We start from the raw sequence: 22,128 nt of genomic DNA on the forward strand, positions 1-22,128 counted from the left end.
TAGGACACACAATGAGTGAATGGCCCAGAAAGAATTCAAATGCAGACACCACTTTACCATATGTCCTTCAAAACTGGGTCCTCACCTCACCGGGGCTTGAGTGCTTCACTTATTCAGATTAATATCTGTTATAAACCTACATTTACCTCTTTACTCTTGGCCACATTGGTAACTAAATAGTTCTACATCTTGGAGCTTCCCTGACCGCAAAAGAGAAAGAAAATATCCTAAGTACACTGGAAAAGAAATTTTCAGGTTCACTGCCACCTAGACTGCTGCTTTCTATTAGTGATGCAAGTGAGATCAGATTTTCAAACCCAGCTGTAGTTATTGTGGTTAAATCTGATGTGCGGATTAGGCCTATTTGGAAAACTTTAAAACACATGACTTTAGACTCCCTGGAGATAGAGAGGAAGGAGCCCTAGAAGAATTTTCTCCTGGACATCTCTGGAGATCTTAGGAGTCATTAACAAGAATAGGCCTTTTAGGTTGGAACCTACTGTCGACTTCCTGAGGCAAAACCAGATGAACTGCCTGAAGACTAGACAGTTCTTCCAACCGTGGCTCACACATAACAGGACATGCGCTGGAGGGCAAAATGGAGTTAATACGCTTGTCAAGACCCATCCTTATTGATACCTTGACTTATCCCAGGTGGAGGGAAATAGAAGTAGGAATCAAGAACATAGTTGAGGGGATACATATCTACACCCAAAGATTTGAGTTTGTTTTGACCTGTACTGTATTTGTCTGTATTTGTATGAATGTGGATAGAGAGTGGGGGAGGGGAGTATGAGATTAAAACAATTGGAGGAGGGGTAGAATTATTATAACTTGATAAATATTCCAAAACCAAAATAACTGTTCCTTAGAATTATAGCGGAGAGAACAAGTAGGAGGGAGGATAGATCTAGCGATAATGAAATGTCATGGAGGAAACAAGTTTCACATTTTTTGGATCTGGAGAGCTGAGTGGTTTAGGATGTTTATAATTGGATAAATTCACATCCTTGATTAACAAATCTTGCCTTGCAGAACCACAGATAGAAATTTCTTCTATACTCTCTACCCTGACTAGTACAGGTCTACAATTTCTTATCTGAAACTTGGGGTCCAAATATGTTTCAGAATGCAGAATTTTTCAGATTTGAAAGGTAATCCCAATAGTCTCTGGGATAATATTTCATAATCGAATGTATTAACATTTACACTGAACAGGATGTATAAATGCCATAAATAGCTTCCCATCACTTCAGATCAGACTTGGCTGCCAAATGAATTCAGATCAGGCCGGGTCAGATTTTGCCACCAGATGAGCTATGAAAAACTTCCATTTTCCAGAGCTTTTAGGATTTTGGAAATAGAGCTATGGAATTATGAACCTATACAAATGGAAACTTCTACTTGACCATTCTACTAAATAGAAACATCAATTGATTTACAAGAAGATGGGGAAGTTCTATTTGGGGAATATGCTTAGAAATATTAAGTAGATAATAATACACTTAACGTTTCTTGAGCAATTATTATGACCTATTATGTAACGTTTCTTGAGCATTATTCTAAGAGCTTAACATGAATTAACCCAAGTAGTCTCTTACAGTTCTATGAGGTACTGTGTTGATATATTGATAGGCCTATTTACAGACGAAGAAACTGAAGCACAGAAAGTTTAAGTAACTCTGCCAAGCTCACACAGTAAGTGATTGGAGAAGCACTAGTTTAAACATAGATTGCTCCCTTCCCTGAACATTAATACTATAGTGTTATGTTCTACACAAAGAAAATAATTCTTATATATCATTCTATGTACATTCCTCTTAACTATAGGAAACTAAGGGATATACTTTACATTTAAACTTACTATAATACTTCTCAAGATGCTTGCTTTCATGATGGAACGTCTTTTGTAGTAGAGAACTTCTGCATTTCTTTATCTTGCAACTGAGCCAATTAACAGATTATTGACACAAGCAAGCTTAATATGAATCCTATAAGAAGAATTGAGCATTTACATTTTTCCTTAAGGGTAGATACTGGTTTCTACTCATTGTTTTATCCCCAAGGCCTAACTTAGAGGCTTATGTATAACTATTTTTCAAAGCATCCTCTGTTTGCATATAACAGGCACTTTGCAGAATGAATGAATGAATCCAAATCTCCAAAACCCCCCAAAATAAACGAGTCCCATTCACAAACACTAATTTATGTCATTCTACTTATTTACATTTTTCTCTTAGTTGACGTTAATCCATGAGAATTTTTTATGAAGTCAAACTTTTATTTCGATTTGTTTTTATATAAAAGTACAGCATTTATGGGGGGGAGGTTAACAAGTTTGCTTTTAGTCAAATGTTATTATTTTAGCTGGTCTCTACTGACTCCTGGCCATGCTTACATATATGTGTATTTATAATGCACATATGCACACAGAATGTGTGACACATTCAGTTAAGATCGGGCCTTGTTCAAGCAGCACTTGGAGAATGATGCTGCTTATCCGGTTTTTCCACTCCAGATACTTGATTGCTAGAGTCAGGTGCTTCCTCCTGGTTCCCGTCCTTATCTCTAATAATATCTGAAGGGTTCTTTGACTCAAAACTTTGTAGAGATGAAAGGATTGGGAAGGCCTGAAACCATACTATAAGACATACTATATACAGTTTTCTAAATTTGCCTTGAACAAACCATGTGGTTCTTGTATTAATTACTAATGCTATTCATTAAGGAATTTGTGGATTAAAAAACAACTCTTTCCTGGTCCTGTCCATATTTTGCCTCATTGCTGTGGTTCTGCAGAATTCACTGTTCTCTCCTATGTCTTGCACTGTCCCAGTCTCAGACTGTTTACAGTAGAGTCACTCTCTTATATCAGGGCTTCTCAATCAGTTGAGAATTCTAGTCTCTCCATCTGCAGTTGTTCGAAGTTCTCCCTGAAAGCACAAAGTCTTTCTCACTGAAGTTCTATAGCAGATCTTACTTTGCTACTGTGCAAGACAGTGCTGGGACCTTAGAGAGTCACTATTTTCCAAAGCATGCTCTGCAAAGTTGCCCAGTGACTGCTCATTCCTATAGCTTTCCCTCTACTATGCTGCCTTGCTAGATCTCACTCTCTCTCCCTCCTTCACTCCCTCTCCCTCTCTTCCTGTCTCTTTTTTGAGTTTTGAGGTCATAGTGACATTAGAGGGATACTAAATAAGCTATTTACTCCTATCCACCCATCTGTCGAAGAAGACAGAGCCATAATCACCATCATTGCCTCCAATGTAACTCAACAAGAATCTGGCAATTATGTACCCACTACTGGACAATATAGATGTAGTACGGGGTATTATACCAGACGTAAGATGTTTAAATGCCAATATGTAAACTAAAAACACAATATATTATGTTAAGCACTAAAAGAGTTTAGAACATAAGCCCAGAAGTCCAAAGTCTCTAATACAATTATAGAATTCTAGAGTCAGGAAAAATTTTCATTGATTATATAGATTAACATTTTTGTTTTCTAAATGAAGAGGCTGGCACACAGAGGGGCTGATTTGTCTAAGATTTTAGGAGATTATTGTAGTGGCCATCCATGTGAGTGTAGGCCCTTATGCTGAATTATATGATTCACTTGCTGGCTCTTATACTGAATTATATAATTATACTTCTTATACTGAATTATAGAATTCACTTGCTGGCTCTTAGACACTATTAATTTGTCCAAGGGTATATTTTACAATGTGTGTGTGTGTGTATATATATATACATATATATATATATATTTTACTTTGTGATGTATATAGTAGCCATTTTAGAAATGTTGACTTTCCTGGCATTAAATATCATTGTGCACTAAATGGTACATGCTACTAAAAATATTTCTTCTTATGTATTTAGATTTAAAAATTCTCTTTAAATTATAAACAAATGTCAAAGCTAAATTTGAACCTAAACTAATTGAATTCTGTGTGAGTTCTTTGACCAAAAAATAATTCAATTTCCCCAATATCAAAATGTCACAATAAATAACTTCTTAATATTTTTCAAAACCAATAAATTGCATCCAAAACAACCAGATTTTTCTTTTTTTCTTGCTGAGGAATATTCTCCTTTGAGCTAACATCTGTTATCAATCTTCCTCTTTTTTTTTTTTTTGCTTGAGGAAGATTAGCCCTGAGCTAACATCTGTGCCAATCTTCCTCTATTTTGTATGTGGGTCTCTGCCACAGTATGGCTGACGAGTTGTGTAGGTCCACGCCTTGGATCTGAACCTGCGAACCTGGACCACCAAAGCAGAGCACACTGAATTTACCACTACACCACGGGGCCGGCCCACAACCAGCTTCTTGTTCTGCTAGAATTTTGATACTGGTGTGGCTTTTAGTAGATGTTTCCTATAAATTTGATTTTTATGATTTGCTATATTTTATGCTATCCTCCAGACAATAATTATTCAATTTATTGAAACTCTTGCTAGGAAAATGGCTACTAAAACATGAATTTTATAATAATTGAGAGAAGTCTTTCTTTATTCATCATTCATTGATTCATTCATCCATTCACTTGTCTTCCTGACTTCCTTTCACGTCTGTCAGAAAATTACTGTCATAAATTACATTACTTTAAACTCATTACAATGTTATAAGCTTAACATCAATTGCATAGCCCATCCATTGATTCAGACATGAGATTGTAATCTAATATGAGCCAATGGAATGTGAGGAATATTTGTTGAAGCTTATGGGAAAGAAAGCCTCGTTTTTTTTTTGTAGTAGAGACCCTCTTTGACACTAGATAGAAAGAAGGAAGGTTATCCTTGGAAGACAGTGGCAACCATCTGGCTACCAAAATAGTACCAGGCTAAGAAGAAGCTGACATTGTAAAGGAAGAACAGAGAGACCAAAAGATCTTCAATTACATTATTGGGACTGCTAGTTCAAGTCTTACCTGAAATTAGCCCTATCTCAGTACATTCTCTTTATTACTTAAGCCAGTTAGAGTTGGGTTTTCAGGGTTTTTGCAACAAAAATAGTACTGAATGACACACTATTATTGCCATTTTGCATAAAAACAGTTTTCTTTGTTCACACGCAGACACTACTAGTCACCTACACAAAAGACACCATTCTTCTTCCTTCTTAACAAAACCCCAATTTTAGTCATAATTTAGGCAGACAGTGTGTTTCAAGGGTCCTCCCCACCCACACCAGAATGTTATTGTTTGAGTCTTAACCAATCATGATGATTCTATTTTCTTGTCAAGGGCTGCTTTAGGAATATGATAGAACCATGGACAAAAAATATATAAGATAAATTCTGCTGTAAGCATCATGGAAGTTTTCTAACTCTTAAAAAGATGAGACAAGACAAGACTTTCCTTTGTCTTCCAACTTTGAGACAATGCCCTGTGAAGGATACAGCCATCTTGCAAATAGGAGGAAGAAACAAGAGAATCTAAAAGAAGCCAACCTGCCTTCCTTGAGCCACAGAATAGCTAACCCTGGAATTCCCCAGACTTCACCTTATGTGCAATAATAAATTCCCCACTGTCTAAGTTGCTGATAGTCGTGTGTACTGTTATTTGGAACTGAAATCACCCTGACTGATATATTCATAGACGATATGGACTCTTTGAGGCTAATTCCAACTAAAAATTATCTCTCTTGATTAAACCCCATCTGAGTCTTAAAAAAAACAGATACTTTTATAGTTTTAGGCACACTTTCTCATTTGAAGGTTCAGTGTAAGTGGTTTAAAGAATAGAAGTGACTAATTATACATAATACAGATTAAATTTGAGTAATTTCTATATCTTCAACCAGAGACAAAATGAGAACTTGGCCTGCTGAAAATTAATGTGTCCCTAAGCCTTTGTTTATCCAGGTGGTTAAAACCAGAAGACGCTGGGAGCGCCATCCTGGAAAGTAGCCAGAACAAATGGCTACAAGTCTTAATGGTAATCTTGCTGCCAATTCCTAAGATTCCTATTATCTTAGCATTTTCCAGATCAGAAATTAATAATAGATGGAAACAAAAAAGAATGGGATACCTGGCCTGTTCTATTCTTTTAAAGCCAGGAATACTCCATAAATAATTGAGAAGTGCTCAGAATACAACCCCCATGAATATGTTGTAACCCCAGAGCAGGAGGATATGCTGATGGGACAAGGCTTACATGGACATATATGAATACCTGACGGTAGAGATGGGGTGGCGGAGTGGTGGTGATGAGGTTGAAAAGTGGCCTGCGTGTTCCATATCTGCTTCTGCACAAGGATTCTGGTGGTATCAGTTGTAATAATAGAAACCAGATGTAAACATTTACTCTGCTTTGGTGTGATTGCTTAGTAAAATGACATAAAGTAGGTGCTCTGTTAATGTTCATTTCTTTCTCCACTTCCTTTTTCTCCCTCTCTTTTCCTTCTGTCTTACAAGTATGGAGGAAGGGGCTATGGAAAAAAGAAAAAAGTGAAATGATAGTTATGGAAGTATTTTGACTTCTCTAAAAGTTATAAATATTATTTTTCTAATATTTATGTATAATACATTCAAAACATATACAACAAAACTTCCCCATATCAGAATGGAAGCATTTTCCTGAGTATTTTACTAGTTTCCTAGACAACTGTTTGTACTTCTCTAAAGTGCCTTGGATTTAAGCCCAACCTAAAAAGAACTCCTTTACCGTTAGCTTTGATAATGTTCTCAAGGCATATAATTTACATGATAAAGTAAGTAATGGGAAAAACATCTATGAAAATTAACATGTGTACCAAATATCAGAAGATTTCCTAAATAAAGAAAAGCTTGTTTGAGTTCTCTCTTGGGGAATTTCTCCATTTCTTTTGAATGTAATGAAATTACCTCTTGAAATTTCAAAAAATAAAATCAAGCTGATAAAATTGGAATGACATTCCACTGGGAGGAAGAATTGAAAGAACCATGTTTCAAAGGCTGTCCTCAAGAACAGGGCAATTTTATGCTGCCAATTTAACTTAGCAGAGACATCCCTGACCTTCACTCATCCCTGGAGCAGTTTCTCACTGTTGCCTTATTGCTGTAAAATTTAAACTAACAGCAGCTTGCACGAAATAAAAGTTAAAAATGAGTTAATAAAAATGAAGTTAGATATGATTACTTGTATAGGAGGTAAGATTGATAAGCAGTGTTTGTTTCTGTGAGCTTTTCCTCTCAATTGTGCAAGAGCCCTGCCACTTTGATATTTTCCTACCCACTTCAACTCTGCTATTGCTTCTCATGCACTTAAACCACTTTTATGGCTCTTTCCCTAAAACCTACTTTTCTATTGGTCTCTTCTGAACTGAACCCTGTAGATTCCAAAAATAAATGTCTAAGTGCTCAGGTGTTGCCACTATAAAGTCCCTTTGTATCATCTGGTAAGTTGTCCCTACCAGCTTGTTAGTTTCTTATGGCCATCCATTACATTTCCATAAAGGGACTAAAGCTGAGGAAGAAATAATGGAGTTTGGAAAAGTCTTTAATAAAATAGTACCCCAGAGAGATTAAGAATTAATTTTTTCATGAGAATTACAAGGGCACAGAGGTGAAAGATGCTACAGGAGTGTATTGCCTGACCTAATGGGTATGGAGACAATTAGACAAAGAGTTTGAATCAATAAGACTTTGTGATAATATGGATGCAAGAGCAAAGGAGAAATCTAAAGTAATTCTCAGATTTCTGACTTTGGCAAATAGATGCATGGTGATGCCATTTTACTCAGCTGGTGAACACTGAAAGGAGATCAATTTTGGAGGTTAGATAATGAGTTCAGTTTGGCATGCATTGTATCTGAGATACTTATGAGATATGTCAATGAAGGGATTGGAGTCCAGAGCTCAGGTCTGACCTAGAGTTGTAAATGTGGGCATCATCCACATCAATAGATTGCAACCAAGACCACAGGAGCAAATGAAATTAGCTATAGAGAAAAAGAAGAAAGTTTAAGACCAGGAATGTAAGGATCTCCATGCGGTAATTACTCTGAGGAAGCACTCACAAAACAAGACCAAAGAAGTAGCCAGAAAGTTTGGAGGAAAAGAGATTGTCGTATTACAGAGAAGTAAAGGGAAGGGTGTTTTAAGGGGGGCTGTCAACAGTGGCAAATGTTCAGAGGTCATTCAAGATGAACACTGAACATCTCCAAGTCCATTGGATTTAGTGACATCAGCAACCTCAGCAAGACCAAGTTTAGTACTGTAATGGAAAACAAAAGCTAGAGTGTAGTGGGTTAACATGAGAAAGGTAAGAGCAAAGAGTCAGAGTATAGACAACTCTTGCAAGAGATTTGACTCTAAAGGGAAAAGAGTAGTAGAGCAGTGGCTGAAGAGGCATTAAGCAGGGAAAGGGTTTTATTTCCTTTTTAAGATGGAGCAATTGAGTATGTTTAAATGCTAATGGCTTGGAGCCAGTAGAAAGGTTAACATTTACAAGGAAGAGGGAATAACAATGGCATAAGATTCCAGAGGATACAGGAAGGTATGGAATCCAGACCTCTGGATATTTAGAAACCCTCAGTTGCCCTTAAATTGAAATTCAAATCCATTGGTAACTCTGCACTCAAATGAGCTTTCTGGGCCTCTTATAATGGATAGATTTTTCTCATTATTATATTCAGATGTTTATTAGTGTTCTCCTCTGTAATTGTTTCCAATTACTCTTGTAACAAATTACCACAAGTTTTGTGGCTTAAAACAACACAAATTTATTATCTTATAGTTCTGGAGATCAGAAGTCCAAAACAGGTGTCACTGGGCTGAAATCAAGATGTCAACAGGGCTGTGTTCCTTGCACCAGACCTAGAGGAAAATCCATTTCTTTGTCTTTTCCAGCCTCTATAGGCCACTTGCATTCTTTGGCTTGTGGTTGCTTTCTGCATCTTCAAAGCCAACAGTGTAGCATCTTCAGAAATTTCTCTCTAACTCTGACCTCCACTTCCCTTTTATAAGGACCCTTGTGATTACATTTGGCCCTCCCAGATAATCTAGGATAATTTTCCCATCTCAAGATCCTTAATTTAATCGTAACTGCAAAGCACCTTTTGTCATATAAGGTAACATATTCACCGGTTTTGGGGACATATTTGGGGGGTCATTATTCTGGATATCTTTGTGGACATCTTTGGGGAGAGCGTTATTCTGCCTACCATACCTCTCTGTTTCTAAAGTACTCTGACAAGCTTGCTTAGAATTACGGATGGAGCCTTAAGAGCTCCCTCTGCTTGATGTTTTACACAAGTAAAAATCTCAGTAATGAATTTCACCAATGTCATTCTCAAATGATGGAGTGTTCACCACTTGGAGAGTTTGTTCTGAGTGATGTGAAGATCCCACTTGGCCAGTACTAGTAGCAGTTGATATCATCATTTTTAGTGTTCCAAGGCAAAATAAGTGAACAACCCGAATAAATTCTGTGTGGGCCTTCAACTGCTACTTGTAAAGAAAATGTATTCTGACACTTTTTAAAACAGTAAGAAAGATTTTATTCAGGACTATTGGGATAGGTGTCAAGACTATTGCAATAGGGAAGAGAGGTTGGCTCAACTTCTAATACAAGGAAAATTGGGGATTTATAGCCAAGGAGCAGAGGGGTAGGGAGTGGAAAATGACTAAGAGGAACATGTAGGCAGGCCAGGATGATCAGATATCAACGGGGGGATGGTGGAGGATGGGAATTTGATCAGATATTGAGAGTGATCAGACAGATCAGACACCAAGGGTGGGGGATTCTCTCTAAAGTGACTTAGCAGGATTCTTGCCACAACTGAGCTCTTGAGGACTAGTCAAGAAAAGGGCTCAGATGACCCTGACTAAAGTTTGGTCAAGGAGAGAGTCTTTGTCACTATAGTATTTTTTGCAATTTATTACATCCTATGCACAGATTCCTTAACCCCAGCCAAGAAGTACTGTGTCTAGACCTAGCACTGTATCTACAGGGCTGGTAAAATTCAGTCATGCTATCATTATCATCCCAAGGTTAATCAGAAGGGCGACAATGAGGGATGGGGTAAGATTTAAGGAAAAGAAGGAGCCATGTGTTGTGAGGCATAGTTGCCCATGTCACTAAAAATTTTTTGCACGAAAATGACTGCATCCAAGTGTCCTATTGTCAGGGACATTTAATAGCAGTGTCAAGTCAGCAAAATCAAAATGACTTGCACCCCCCCTCCACAAACTTTATCCCTCTGCATAGTTTAAACAAGCAAAATGCTGATCAATAAAAAAAAAGAATCCTTTATCCCATCTTTCTGCACACACACAAAAAAACCAACTAATTTTCATTGTCATTATCAAAGAATAACTCTGCCAATACTATTATTACTACAGCATCATTTTATTTCTCAATGCCGTATAACACCAGAAACTATAACACCTTTTCAAAATTAATTCAAATAAACTAAATTGGCATTCCTCATTTCGTAAGGACTTACCCTCATATAAACCCTGTGCATCAAGAAGAAAAGCAGAGAAAAGGCTCACTGTTAGACACTCTAGTGCAACAAGGCAGCCCAAAGGATGTAAAATCACCTTTACTTTTATTCCTCCAATTGACTTTGAGTTCACACTGATTCTATTTCAGATAAGCATAGAAATAGTCTTTCATCTATTGTCTCTTTTTTTTTCTTTCTTTCTGATGATCTTCTAGTCTCTCCCTCTCTTGAATTTCCTGTTCTACCAGGATGCATTTTTACCTTTTGGCCTTAGGCCAGGCTGTCAGTCATCGCACTCATTCATTATTCTCTTCAAAGAGGCCAGACCTATGGGAGGGGACTTCAGGTCCTGCTCATAGGAAGAGGTAAGAGAGGTTCCAAAAAACCTTCCTGCTGCTTAGATTGACTTCCTCTTGGTATAACTCAGGTGCATTGTTTTGCTAACAATGTTTGTATCGTTTCTAAACCTTGTCAAAGAATTCTTTCTGTAGAACAATCTGATGTGATCTGAGACCATGAAGTAGGTGGGAAGGAACCCTGCCCCAGAAAGAGAGCTATGGGGTAAGTAACTAGATCCTCTGTATTGATGAGGCTTCCCAGGTGTCAGCTTGGAGAACCATTTTTATAGCTCCTCAGAATCTAGGTCACAGATCTGGAAAAAACCTATTCTAACTTTTCCATTTTTCTATTTAAAAAAAAATACCCTGAAACTCAGAGATGTTATGTGCAATGTCGTACAATTACAACAGTTTATTATCTGGAAAAAAAAATGCAATAGTGAAAAGCTTTGTGTGAAGAAAATATGTGCTGGGGGAGGAAATCTGGGAACCATCTTAAGGATACACCAGTTGAAACCTTTGGACTGGTCATTGCCACAGTGATTTCGTATCATATATGCACTTAACTTTCATCCATTTATTCACTTAACAAGTGACTTAACAAATGTGCCAAGCAGTGCTTTAGGCACAGAGGATACAGTAGTAAAAAAACAGTCAGGGCCGGCCCCGTGGCTTGAAGGTTAGGTGCGTGCACTCCGCTGCTGGCGGCCCGGGTTCGGATCCCGGGCGCGCACCAACGCACCGCTTCTCCGGCCATGCTGAGGCCGCGTCCCACATACAGCAACTAGAAGGATGTGCAACTGTGACATACAACTATCTACTGGGGCTTTGGGGGGAAAAATAAATAAAATAAAATCTTAAAAAAAAAAAAGAAATCTTTAAAATAAAAAAAAAAAAAAACAATCAAAAATCTCCGTCCCCAGGGATCTTTCATTCTAGTATGGGGGGAAAAGTACCAACGAGATAAAAATAAAACAGAGTAGCCAGATATAGTATATCAGCAAAACCAAAGCAGGGAACAGGGATTTGACGTGTTCAGCAGTGGGGGTCGGGTTGAAATTGTAGGCAGGATGGTCAGGGAAGGCTTCAGTAAGTGAAGGTGGCTTTGGAGAGAAAAAACCTGAAGGAATTGAGGGAGCTAACCATGTATGCATCCCCTGGGGTACAATTGTTCAGGCAGAGAAAATATCAAGTGCAAAGGCCATGGGGTGAGAACATGCCTGGTTTTTTAGGAATGAGGATGGTGGGAATGTAGCAGCATGAATGAGGAGAGGAAGAATAGATGTGTCAGCAAGGTAAAGGGGGGCCAGATCAAATAGGACCTTGCAGTGTAGCACTTGGTTCTTAGTCTTCAAGAGATGAAAAATCATTGGAGGATTTTGGACCAAAGAATGTCAAGACTGAACTTATATTTTAATGGGACCTCTCTGTGCAGAGTTGAAACCAGACTGAAATGGCAGCAGAAGCAGGGGGACCGGGTATGAAGCAATTGCAATACTTCAACTACATGTGCTGGGCAAGAGAATTAGCCATTTCAATAAATACTAAGCATGGGCATCACAGTGTTTTATGCCTCAGAGTGAACATAGGAAGGAAGCTAGGAACCGGCAGTTCCCTTGATCGGCTTAGCTCCCACACCTGCCTCACGGTGAGAGCATCCTACCACTGCGGGAGTGATGCTAGCGATTAGAGATGAGTGTTTTGCATCCCACCTGGTCTCCAAACAATGAACAAGTTCTCAAAGCATCCACATCAGCCAGATCCCTCAAGCTGGTTCTCGGGACTGGCTCGGGCACAGCATCTGGTTGAGGCCCAATGAACTTGAAGCAGCAAGGGCTTCCTACACAGTCTCTCTCACTCCTTGTTTTTTCTAAGTGTTTTTTTCAAGTGTTCTATAGACTCTCTCATCCCATTGCTCTCTGAAGCACTTCCCCGTGTCACCAGGGCTGCAGCCTTTCCATCATGATTTCAACTAAGTATCTTGTTCCCACTAAAGCACTTATTAAAACAGACAGACATTTTTAAGCTCTTTAGATATGGGGCTGTTGGGCTATTGCTAGGTGAAAATACGTATTTGCTCCAGTCTGCTGTTGCACCTCAAGTTTTTCCTCTAAACCATAATCCTATTATAAGATTGGTCATCATTATGATGTGGGAAATTTTGTGATACATGTCAAAAATTTCTAGCAAATATCACACAGAATTTTAATACTTTTAACTGACCAAACATTTGCCAATTAAATCTGTTCTTATAATGCTGCTTATTTTTTCCAAATCAACAAACATGTGCCAACTTCAGACGTATTCTAAGTGTTCACAGCATTAGTGGAAAGAAATGGAAAACCCCTCAAAGTCAGTCATTTGGCACTCTAGAGATTGGTCTTTGGACAAATAAAAATATTGAAGGGGAGGATAGAGAAATCTTCAAAACTTAAGACTAATTGGATTTTCAAGAGGTAAAATATTTGTGCTACAAGAATTCAAAAAATAAGTGAATCATTTATTTCACAGAATTACGATTCTCAAATGTTCGTTGTAAAAGTCTAGAGGATAGAAAACTAGGAAGGTTTTTGTTGTCGTTTTTTTTTTTAATTCAAGTAGTGAGAGGGATATATTTACAAGAATGTGACAGTTTTCAAGTCCAAGTATGGCAATAGATGAAACCGGACTCCCTTGTGGTTACTGAGAAATGTACACAGCTTTCAAAACCAGCTTGAAGGTGAGTCAGAGTGATGGGCATTTGTACAGAGGAGGAAGCTGACATAGTCTTTTAGGCCAAACAGTAATCCTGAGTGGCTTTGGTGGAATGAGGTATTTAATCAGCTCACTGGTAACAGTCTTTCTTATTGAGTAAATACTTGGCAACCTTGGTCATTAGCTTAAAAGGCAGAGAGAAAAGTAAACGTTCCTGTGTGAGTACCCAGTGGAGGTGTTTGTTGAAGCTAAAACCTGAATGTCCCTTAGGGCCTAATTCAGTGTTGCCTCTCCCTGCCCAACCACGGAGCTGCAACTGCAGAGCCAGCAGCTCATCTGATTCATTCTCTTGTGCCCAGTCCCTATTACAGATGAAGGAATGAATGAACGAACAAACGAAAAAATGAATGAAAAAGATGGCCATGGAGGATACTTGAGACCTGGCTGGGAACAAGTGTGCTTCCCATTGTTAGAGGTATTTGAATCAGAAACTAGATCAGTGGTGCTCAGAATTTCTCTGTTTAATAAACACTTTTGGGTGGTGGCACAAGTGAAAGGATCAAAAGAGAACACCCCTTTTTAGAGAGAAGTACTTAGAAAATCTAAAAAAAGGTTTCCAGCCATTCACTGGGCCACCCTTCAGGGCTGTATCACTGTTTACACAAAACTATTAACTTCCCAGATTCACTAGGCAATGTTTTCACGTGTTGTAGGTCTTTTGACCTAGTGTTCCAACACATCTCCTTTCTCTGATTAGCAACAAGTTGTACCCTGCTCTCTTACCAGTCTGTCTATAAGAACGTGTAGCTGCACTGATGGCAAAATGCAAATTCTACTCATTGATTACAATTAGTAGCTGACCTATGAAGAGCTTGAGGGACACCAAGGTCTGAGAGCCCCTCGCTTAGAAAATCACCGGTTAGGGATGTTGCAGAAATAATTCCTGTACAGGTGAGACCAGATCACCCCAAAATGCATATTCCAACTCTAAGTCTCTAAGTTACTCCCTAAACTACAATTACCTCTGCTGTTACCTGTTTAGTCATTTTTGACAGACATAACTCTCATGTGACACTTTGCTAAGAGCCTGAAGGTTTTGAGGGTATGAAGAATGAGAAGCTGGAAATGGCCAAAGGCAAATGTCACAATTTCTTCTGGGCCTTTCATCTTTCAGGGCTGACATGGAAACCTGAGCACAGCCTGGCCCAGCTGTGGGCAGAAAGCTCCTGTTGTCTGTCCTCTTTCTAAACCTTCCTAAACCTGCACAACTATCACCACCCCTTCTCCTGCCTCCTGTTTGCCATGACCCTGAACTCTCATTCTCACTCCTGCTTCACACCTGTTTTAAATGGAGGCTGAAAGAGGGGAAATCATGAAAAAATGGCCTATGCTCGTAAAAATCTCCACGACAGTAGCAGTTGTGATGAGTTCATACGCTGACTGTGGCTAATCAGGTTTGCCCCCTGTCTCCAACAGATAGAAGAATCTCTCTTGTCTCTGGGTCTCCTAGAGCCTCTGGATAAGGGGTTACACTGAGATTATCTGGTCAGATGACAGAATTCTCCATGCTTCAGGCAGTCATGGCCTTGGCAAGACTATCTGAGCTGCTAGTGAAAGCCTAGGAAAGACCACTGGTGTTTGAGATTTGGGAACGTGTAGAGCAGTCAGGACCCTCGTGACACATGTCCCTTCCAGAAGATGGAGCCTGGACTGGGGGAGAGCAGTGCAGGCCAGATCATGCAAATGTTAGTGGTGGTGTCCAGAAAACTCACTGGAGTGGCCTTGGGCTATTTCCAATACAAATAGGATGTGAGACTCTTGGAGTCCCTGACTTTGTTGAAGAGTTTATATCACTTTCATTATTTTTAATGTGTTTAGAAATGAAACAAAAATATTTTTGTTATATGTGTAAAGAGATCATTTAATAGTAAAATATACTTGTATGAGAATTTTTTTTTGGTGTATATGTTCTTTAGCTTGTCTCCTTATCAGTATTTTCATTTAATATATGAAAACAATACAGTAGGAATCAAAGGCCTCCTGCCATCTCTCCTTTTTTCAGCTTCATGTTGCTTCTCCATTCCTTTTTCAATTGTCTTCTCCCCGTGCTATGGACTGAATTGTGCCCCACCCGCTCCCTTCTTATGTTGAAGCCCTAACTCCCAATTTAATAGTATTTGGAGATGGTGCCTTAGGGAAGTAATTAGGTTTAGATGACACCATGACAATGGGGCCCTCTTAATGAGATTAGTGCCCTTATAAGAAGAAACATCACAGAGCTCGTGGTCTTTCTCTCTACTGTGTGGGGACACAGTGAGAAGGTAGCCGACTGCAAACCAGGAAGAGATCTCTTATCAGAAGCCGACCATGCTGGCTCCCTGATCTCAGACTTTCAGCATCCAGAACTGTGACAAAATAAACATCTGTGGTGTAAGCCACCCAGTCTCTGGTATTTTGTTATGGCAGCCTGAGCTGACCAAGACACCCTGCGTCTCTTTCTCTACTACTACTCTGTTCTGAGAGGGCACAGACAGAAGATGCAGACCTAGTGACTATAATTGCCTATGTAATGTCACCTTGCTGCATTTTTGCCCCTTTATGGTTAGAATTAGATGAACAAAGTATTCTACCTATATTGCATTATTTAAAAAAAAAAAAAAAACCATAAAAACATCCTTTTTCACCAGTTTGCCCTCTGGAATTGCACTAACCTCCTTTCTTCAATGTACCAATTGGTAGAACATAACTTTTCCTGAAAGGAAAGGAAAAATTAGGGAAAGAAAAGGTTGAAGGAGGGGTCAAAGAGAAAATAGAACATGACAGACAGGGACATACAAGGAGAGAGGCTTCTGCTGCACGCCTCCATCCTTAAGCTTCACTGAGGCCCAGCCTTCCCCATCCTGCCAACCATTCCTTCCCTTAGCGTCTTCCCACTGCCTAAGGCTGCCACTTTCTATCTTCTCTTTCCTCTCTTGTTAAAACTCACTTCAACTCCATAAGAACCCGTTTTCCCAGTCCCAGATTTCCATGCATCCACCTTCTGGGCTAACAGAAAAATGATCTATTGTGCTAGTGGTTGAGAGCCAGTGATCCTCTCTCCCAAATAACAATTATACACATTAACTAGAGCCATCTACAAGGAACACATCTACCTGGGTTTCAGAGAGTGCTCATCCAAAAGGAAACTAGCCTAGCACTATGTAATAGAACTATAAGGAGAGCAACAAATGCAAGCCACAAATGATATTTTAAATTTTCTAGTAGCCATATTTTTAAAAAGTAAAAACAAATGAAATTTTTAAAATATATTTTAATACAATATATCCAAAATATTATCATTTTAATGCATAATCAATTTTTAAAATTTAATGAGATATTTCACATTTTTTTCAAACTAAGTCTTGCAAATCAAATATGTATTTTACACTTACGGCACATCTCAATTCAGACTAGCCACATTCAGTTGCTTAATGGCCGTATGTGGCTAGTGGCTAGCAACATGGACAGCACAGCTCTGGCCAGATAAAAGGAAATGTGAGGCCCTGGCATATCAGCAGATGAGGAAGCCCTCTCCACATATGGACTCCCTCTCCTGGGCCTGAAAGCACAGGCCTGTTGCAGAAGCAGCAAAATAAATCCTCATTTGAGATTTGAGATTTGAGATTTTTTTATATTGCTTTTTAAAAGAGGTACTCAAAGCACCATCTCCTTAAATACTATTGTTAGCATTTCAAATGTTGAGAACAAAAATTTCTCCATGGATTCTCGAAACGTAGTATATTACCAATAATAATTTCTAAGAGCAGAGAACAGCCCGATCTCTCCTCTCATCGCTTTCGTGAAGCCAAAAGCATTCGGCCCACTGTGCAATGCAGTGCGCAAGCTTTCACCCCGTGATCCCTTGGGAAAGTGATGACTGCAAAGTAGTTTTATTTGCTAAGAAATGAGTGATTGTAGCCGGCACGCACTACCACGGCAAAGCTGCCCTGTCTTTAGCAGGTGTGTAGGTACACAATAGTAGCAGGCTTTTGTATCCTGGTTGGACAGTTATGTTTCTCTCAGGTGCAGCTGTGGGGTTTGTTTTCACTGGGGATTAAGTAAATGCTGGACCTTCAATTATAGCAATCAGCTGTCGATACCATGCGTCGGGTTCATTCGTATGCTATTGGTTCAATTATTCCTACAATGATACCCAAGCCCTTGACATCTCCTACTTCTTATAGCTAAAGTCTGCCTTTTATATAACTCAGAGAAATGATTTTAATGGTGGAAATTTCAGGATGAGAGAGGTAAGGAAACTGGTACTTCTAAAGTCTAGAAGGACAAAGTTTGCTTTCAGCAGCTAAAATTTTTGATGGTCTAGTGAGATTTATTTTCAAGGATTCCCTGCTGTCAGCCACTAATCTTTTTATCTCTTTGTTGGAGCCTCTCTCTCCCTCCTTACTCAGGCCTTTATCCTTATCTGAGGGTTAACTGATAGAAATTGATAAAGGATAAGCTTTTATGTTCAGGAGGTATTTGTGATTCTATTAAGAAATGCTGAAAAGCCTTCATACCTAAAAGAAACGGATCTCTGGGCCGCCCCGTGGCTTAGCGGTTGGGTGCGTGCCCTCCGCTGCTGGTGGCCCCGGTTCAGATCCTGGGCGCGCACCGACGCACCGCTTCTCCGGCCGTGCTGGGGTTGCATCCCACATGCAGCAACTAGAAGGATGTGCAGCTATGACATACAACAATCTACTGGGGCTTTGGGGAGAAAATAAATAAATAAATAAAATTATAAAAGAAACAGGTCTCTATGGGAGATACCATGCTGACAGAGTTTTCCTGGATCGCCTCAAATTACACCCCTGCCAACTCTAAAGCTGACTTGGGTTAAGAAACTAGTCTTTTCTCATTATCACTTCTCTCAGAAGGGGCGATGACCTTTTTTCCCCCAGTCAAATTAAAATTCAAGTTGAAGCATATTTCTACTTGATTGCAGCTCTTGTGAAAGATTCTTAGGGAAAAGGATAACATGAAATTTGAGATAGCTCTTGTTGGTAGATTGGATTTTCAAGGACTGCTCATTCCCATGGTTAATTGAAAGTTAAATGCATACAGAAAAGAGTTGGCAAAGACTGATTCTCCTCCCTTTCCAGAGGCTTCCAAGTTCTTTTTTCATGAGCACCCAGAATCTTTCCCGTCGCCGGATCCAGATTCCTTTCTCAGTATATCTGACCAGATGACACAACATCTGTGTTCTCTTTTAAGAACGTGAGAAATGAGGTTTTTCATCTTCCCTCTCTTTGAGTTCTGGGAAATCCAATTAAAACTGCTCAGACTTTCCTTTTCTTGTTTGTTTTAGAAGACAACTCGCTGGAAGATTCCTGTAGCAATCTTCCGCCTGTGGAAGAAGGTGATCGAAAAATTAGCCTGATTATGGAGTTGTCGACCCAGCTTTCCATTCAGACTGAGAAGATCACTGAGCTGGAAGAAGTGTTAGAGGAAAAGGAGAGGAAGATTCGGCAGCTGGAAGCTGAGCGGGGGCCCTATCCTTTCCAAAAGGTCGAGGACTCTTCAGAATGTTTACAAGAAACCTCCATTTTCTCTAATAATAGTGTCACTCCCGTGGTCTCTGATGAGGATATATAAAGATTCCCAGTAAGAAAACAATAAAAGTGTATTAAGTGTTATGAAGGTAAAGTCCAGAACCCACGTAGTCTCCTCACTGGCAAACTCAAGTTCAAGGTCATGGGTTTGAATATATCCTAGAATGTTGATATTGGAAGGAAGAAAACAAAAGGAAGTGTTCAGAATCAAACACTGAATGTTTCCCCTTTAAAAGTCAGCAGTCACATAATCCACACAGCTGTAGAATACTATGTTTTTAGACATTCCTGCTAACAGTGGAAGAGGGAAAAACACAAAACTAGACAGATGGTCAAAGATCTTAGCATTATCCTCTTACCAGAGGTTTGTCACACTGCAAGGGAAGGGTAGCACCAATCCTGCTTTAGTATGCAGCTCAACTGTGAACAGAATGCTGTCATGGAGGGCAGGCTTCAAACTGGGGAATGTTAGCATACTGAAGAGCAGAATCATGGCCAGCAGGATAAATAGGCACGAGGTCTGTCCTTTCGTATCTTCTAGAATATTTTTCATTATGGCAGGTATTTTATTAACATTTAGCAAGGGTAGAAATGAAATAAAACCAAAACAATTGAAAGAAATAAAGAATGGATGAATCAGAGCTGCAGTCCTTTGGGAAAAGTGTCCAAGGACAGCCTCTCCTTGGGAAAACACATAACACTGATTTTTCCCTTAGGAGCAAGACTAAGACCAAAGCAAAATACACTCTTCCGTTAGTGATTGTACCAAGGAGCTGCGGATAGCACAAAATAATGTCAGGAAAAACAGACGATGGGCAAGGGAAAGCTATCCTGTAACTAATAGAATAGAAGGAATCATATCATATTCCTCCCCCATGAATCCCCCTCACGTGAACTATTTCCCACCTAAAGGGTGCAGCTAGACACTGACTTTAAGGAAAAAATTAGGTACTTAATTCTTATTGTCCTGATACAGCATGATTCCAGCAAACAGCTCTAGCTCTCCTGTGAGTCTGATTGTATTGCTACTTCTTGAGTTAATTCAACCAGTTCAACACATACTCATCAAAACTCTTCTATCTACCAGGCACAATAATAGATGTTAGAAATATCATAGCAAGCTTGATAATCACATCATCCAGGAGTTCATAGACACAGAAGAGTCTCCTTACATGTAAGGGTGATTGTAATGAGAGATGGGAAGAGGAAGAGAGAACGTGGGCGAACATGGGGCAAATCTGATTAGCATTGCTTTAGTAGAAGCTCTCAAATTTACTCAGCATGAATGATCAGTAAGAATACACATTCCTGGACTTGAGTGTACAGCCCAGGAATATGTATTTTCACAAACACATGTGGAATTCCCGATGAACATATTCCAAGAACTACGTTACGATCTCCTTGGTCTCTTCTATTTTTCTGGCGCCAGCTAGGTCTCCCCGTTCCACTCTTGAAGTTCTGCTCCTTACTGCAGACACATAAAGCTGAAGGTTGGCATGTCCTTACTCTATATTTGTATGAGAAAGCTTTAAATCTTTCAGTTTGTTAAAAGTGGACTATCTCCAAGACAAACTATCATCTCTGCAATTTTGATGTGTTACTGTGTGTTACTATGTGTTGCTATGTGTTACTATGATAATCAAGTCTCCATCTCTTTATTTTACCAAAGATAATCTTTGGTAAAATCTCACCCTCAATATTGAGGGTGAGATAGATGGAAAGTAGGGAGAGAGAGAAAAAGAAAATCCCATCACATCCCGGATAGGGAGATGTTAACTTCCAGATCAATTTCCCCTGGCTAATACCCTGACTAGCCCTCAGCATGAAAGCAGCATTACAGTGGAGATAGAATAGCAGACAGAGCTGGAGCTGCTGTTAATAATTAATTGAACCTGTCACCTCTACATATCCAAGGACCAGCCACAGAAGAAGAAAGCATCAAGGGTCCTATCACCCTCCAAAACCATCTTTACAAGAAGCACATCTTGACTCAGGTTTGGGTTTTCTCCAAATCAGAAGTGGGGAAGAGATTTGGCCCAAAGGTGAATAGACTAATCTCTATTAGTGACACTTTAGTAACAAGAATTCTTTAAATATCCAGGTTTTATGGGCATGGCGAGGAGGGTGACAACAAGTGTTACTGGACTCTGAGGCATTTCTAAGTGGAAAATTTCACATTTCCGGCTGAACATTTATGCCATTGTATGTCCCCCAAAATTCATTTCCTTTTTCTGTCAGTCCTCCAGAGAATTGAGTAGTAAGTTTCAATTGTGCTAAACACCTGGTTCAGACAAACTAAAAATCAGATTATAGCCCACACTGTAAGCCAAAGTCTCATTTTCTCAGGAGCAAGTTGGTTTGCTGAAGTAGTCTACTGATCTTTAAAATAGCTGGTGAAATATCACAAGGCAATTAGCATGTTGATGATCCTATTTCTTAATGAAAATTTAGCAAATCATCAGGTAATATGTCTGGTTCAAAATAATTGGAAATCCTGAAAATTAAAATATTTAACAAGTAACTCAAGCCATTCTCTGATATTCTAAAAACATTTACAAAAATATATGCATGGTTTTACTTCTCCTTTTTCACCAGTCATTAAGTTTTCTCAGAAAGTTAAATTGAATGTGTGATATGTCTAACCAATTTAAATAAATGTTGACTTTAACAATTTAATTTTTTTATTATGTACATGGCCAGCTGAAATCCTAGCAACATACTTGTTAAAGGCTAGCAGGAATGCAAATCATTGGAGTAACAGGCCCAGAAATGTGAAGGGGGTACCCTAGGATTCAATGAAGTTCAGCAAAAGCAAAGAAACTGTAATACTTTCTGCCTAAATGCATTTCTGGAAAAGAATGTATTCAGTCAAGTTTCAATTATCTCCTACACTCTTCTCGGCTTACCCCAAAACCCAATCATTTGCTTCCACATTACAATAAATTAAAGAACTTTTGCTTTAATGCAACAAATAGGGAAATATTGATGAATGTTGTAGGCCTAAGTCAAAATAATATTTATTTGGCAATTATCAAGTATAGGGATTGCAGAAACAAAAACTATTCCAAAGAT

General features: G+C 39.0%; 1 protein-coding gene across 1 annotated transcript in view; it reads left to right on the forward strand.

Annotated features, from left to right (window-relative positions):
* Positions 1-19,788, forward strand: part of CCDC192 (coiled-coil domain containing 192) — a gene marked incomplete at its 5' end in the record, with an annotated part of 152,761 nt that extends 132,973 nt beyond the window's left edge. The window contains one exon of the mRNA XM_058548257.1: positions 18,813-19,788. Coding sequence (XP_058404240.1) covers positions 18,813-19,099 — 287 coding nt within the window. The remainder of the gene's footprint in view (positions 1-18,812) is intronic.
* Between the last annotated feature and the right edge of the window lie 2,340 nt (positions 19,789-22,128).

This window comes from Diceros bicornis, chromosome 1 (assembly GCF_020826845.1).
Source record: "Diceros bicornis minor isolate mBicDic1 chromosome 1, mDicBic1.mat.cur, whole genome shotgun sequence".
Lineage (NCBI taxonomy): Eukaryota > Metazoa > Chordata > Mammalia > Perissodactyla > Rhinocerotidae > Diceros > Diceros bicornis.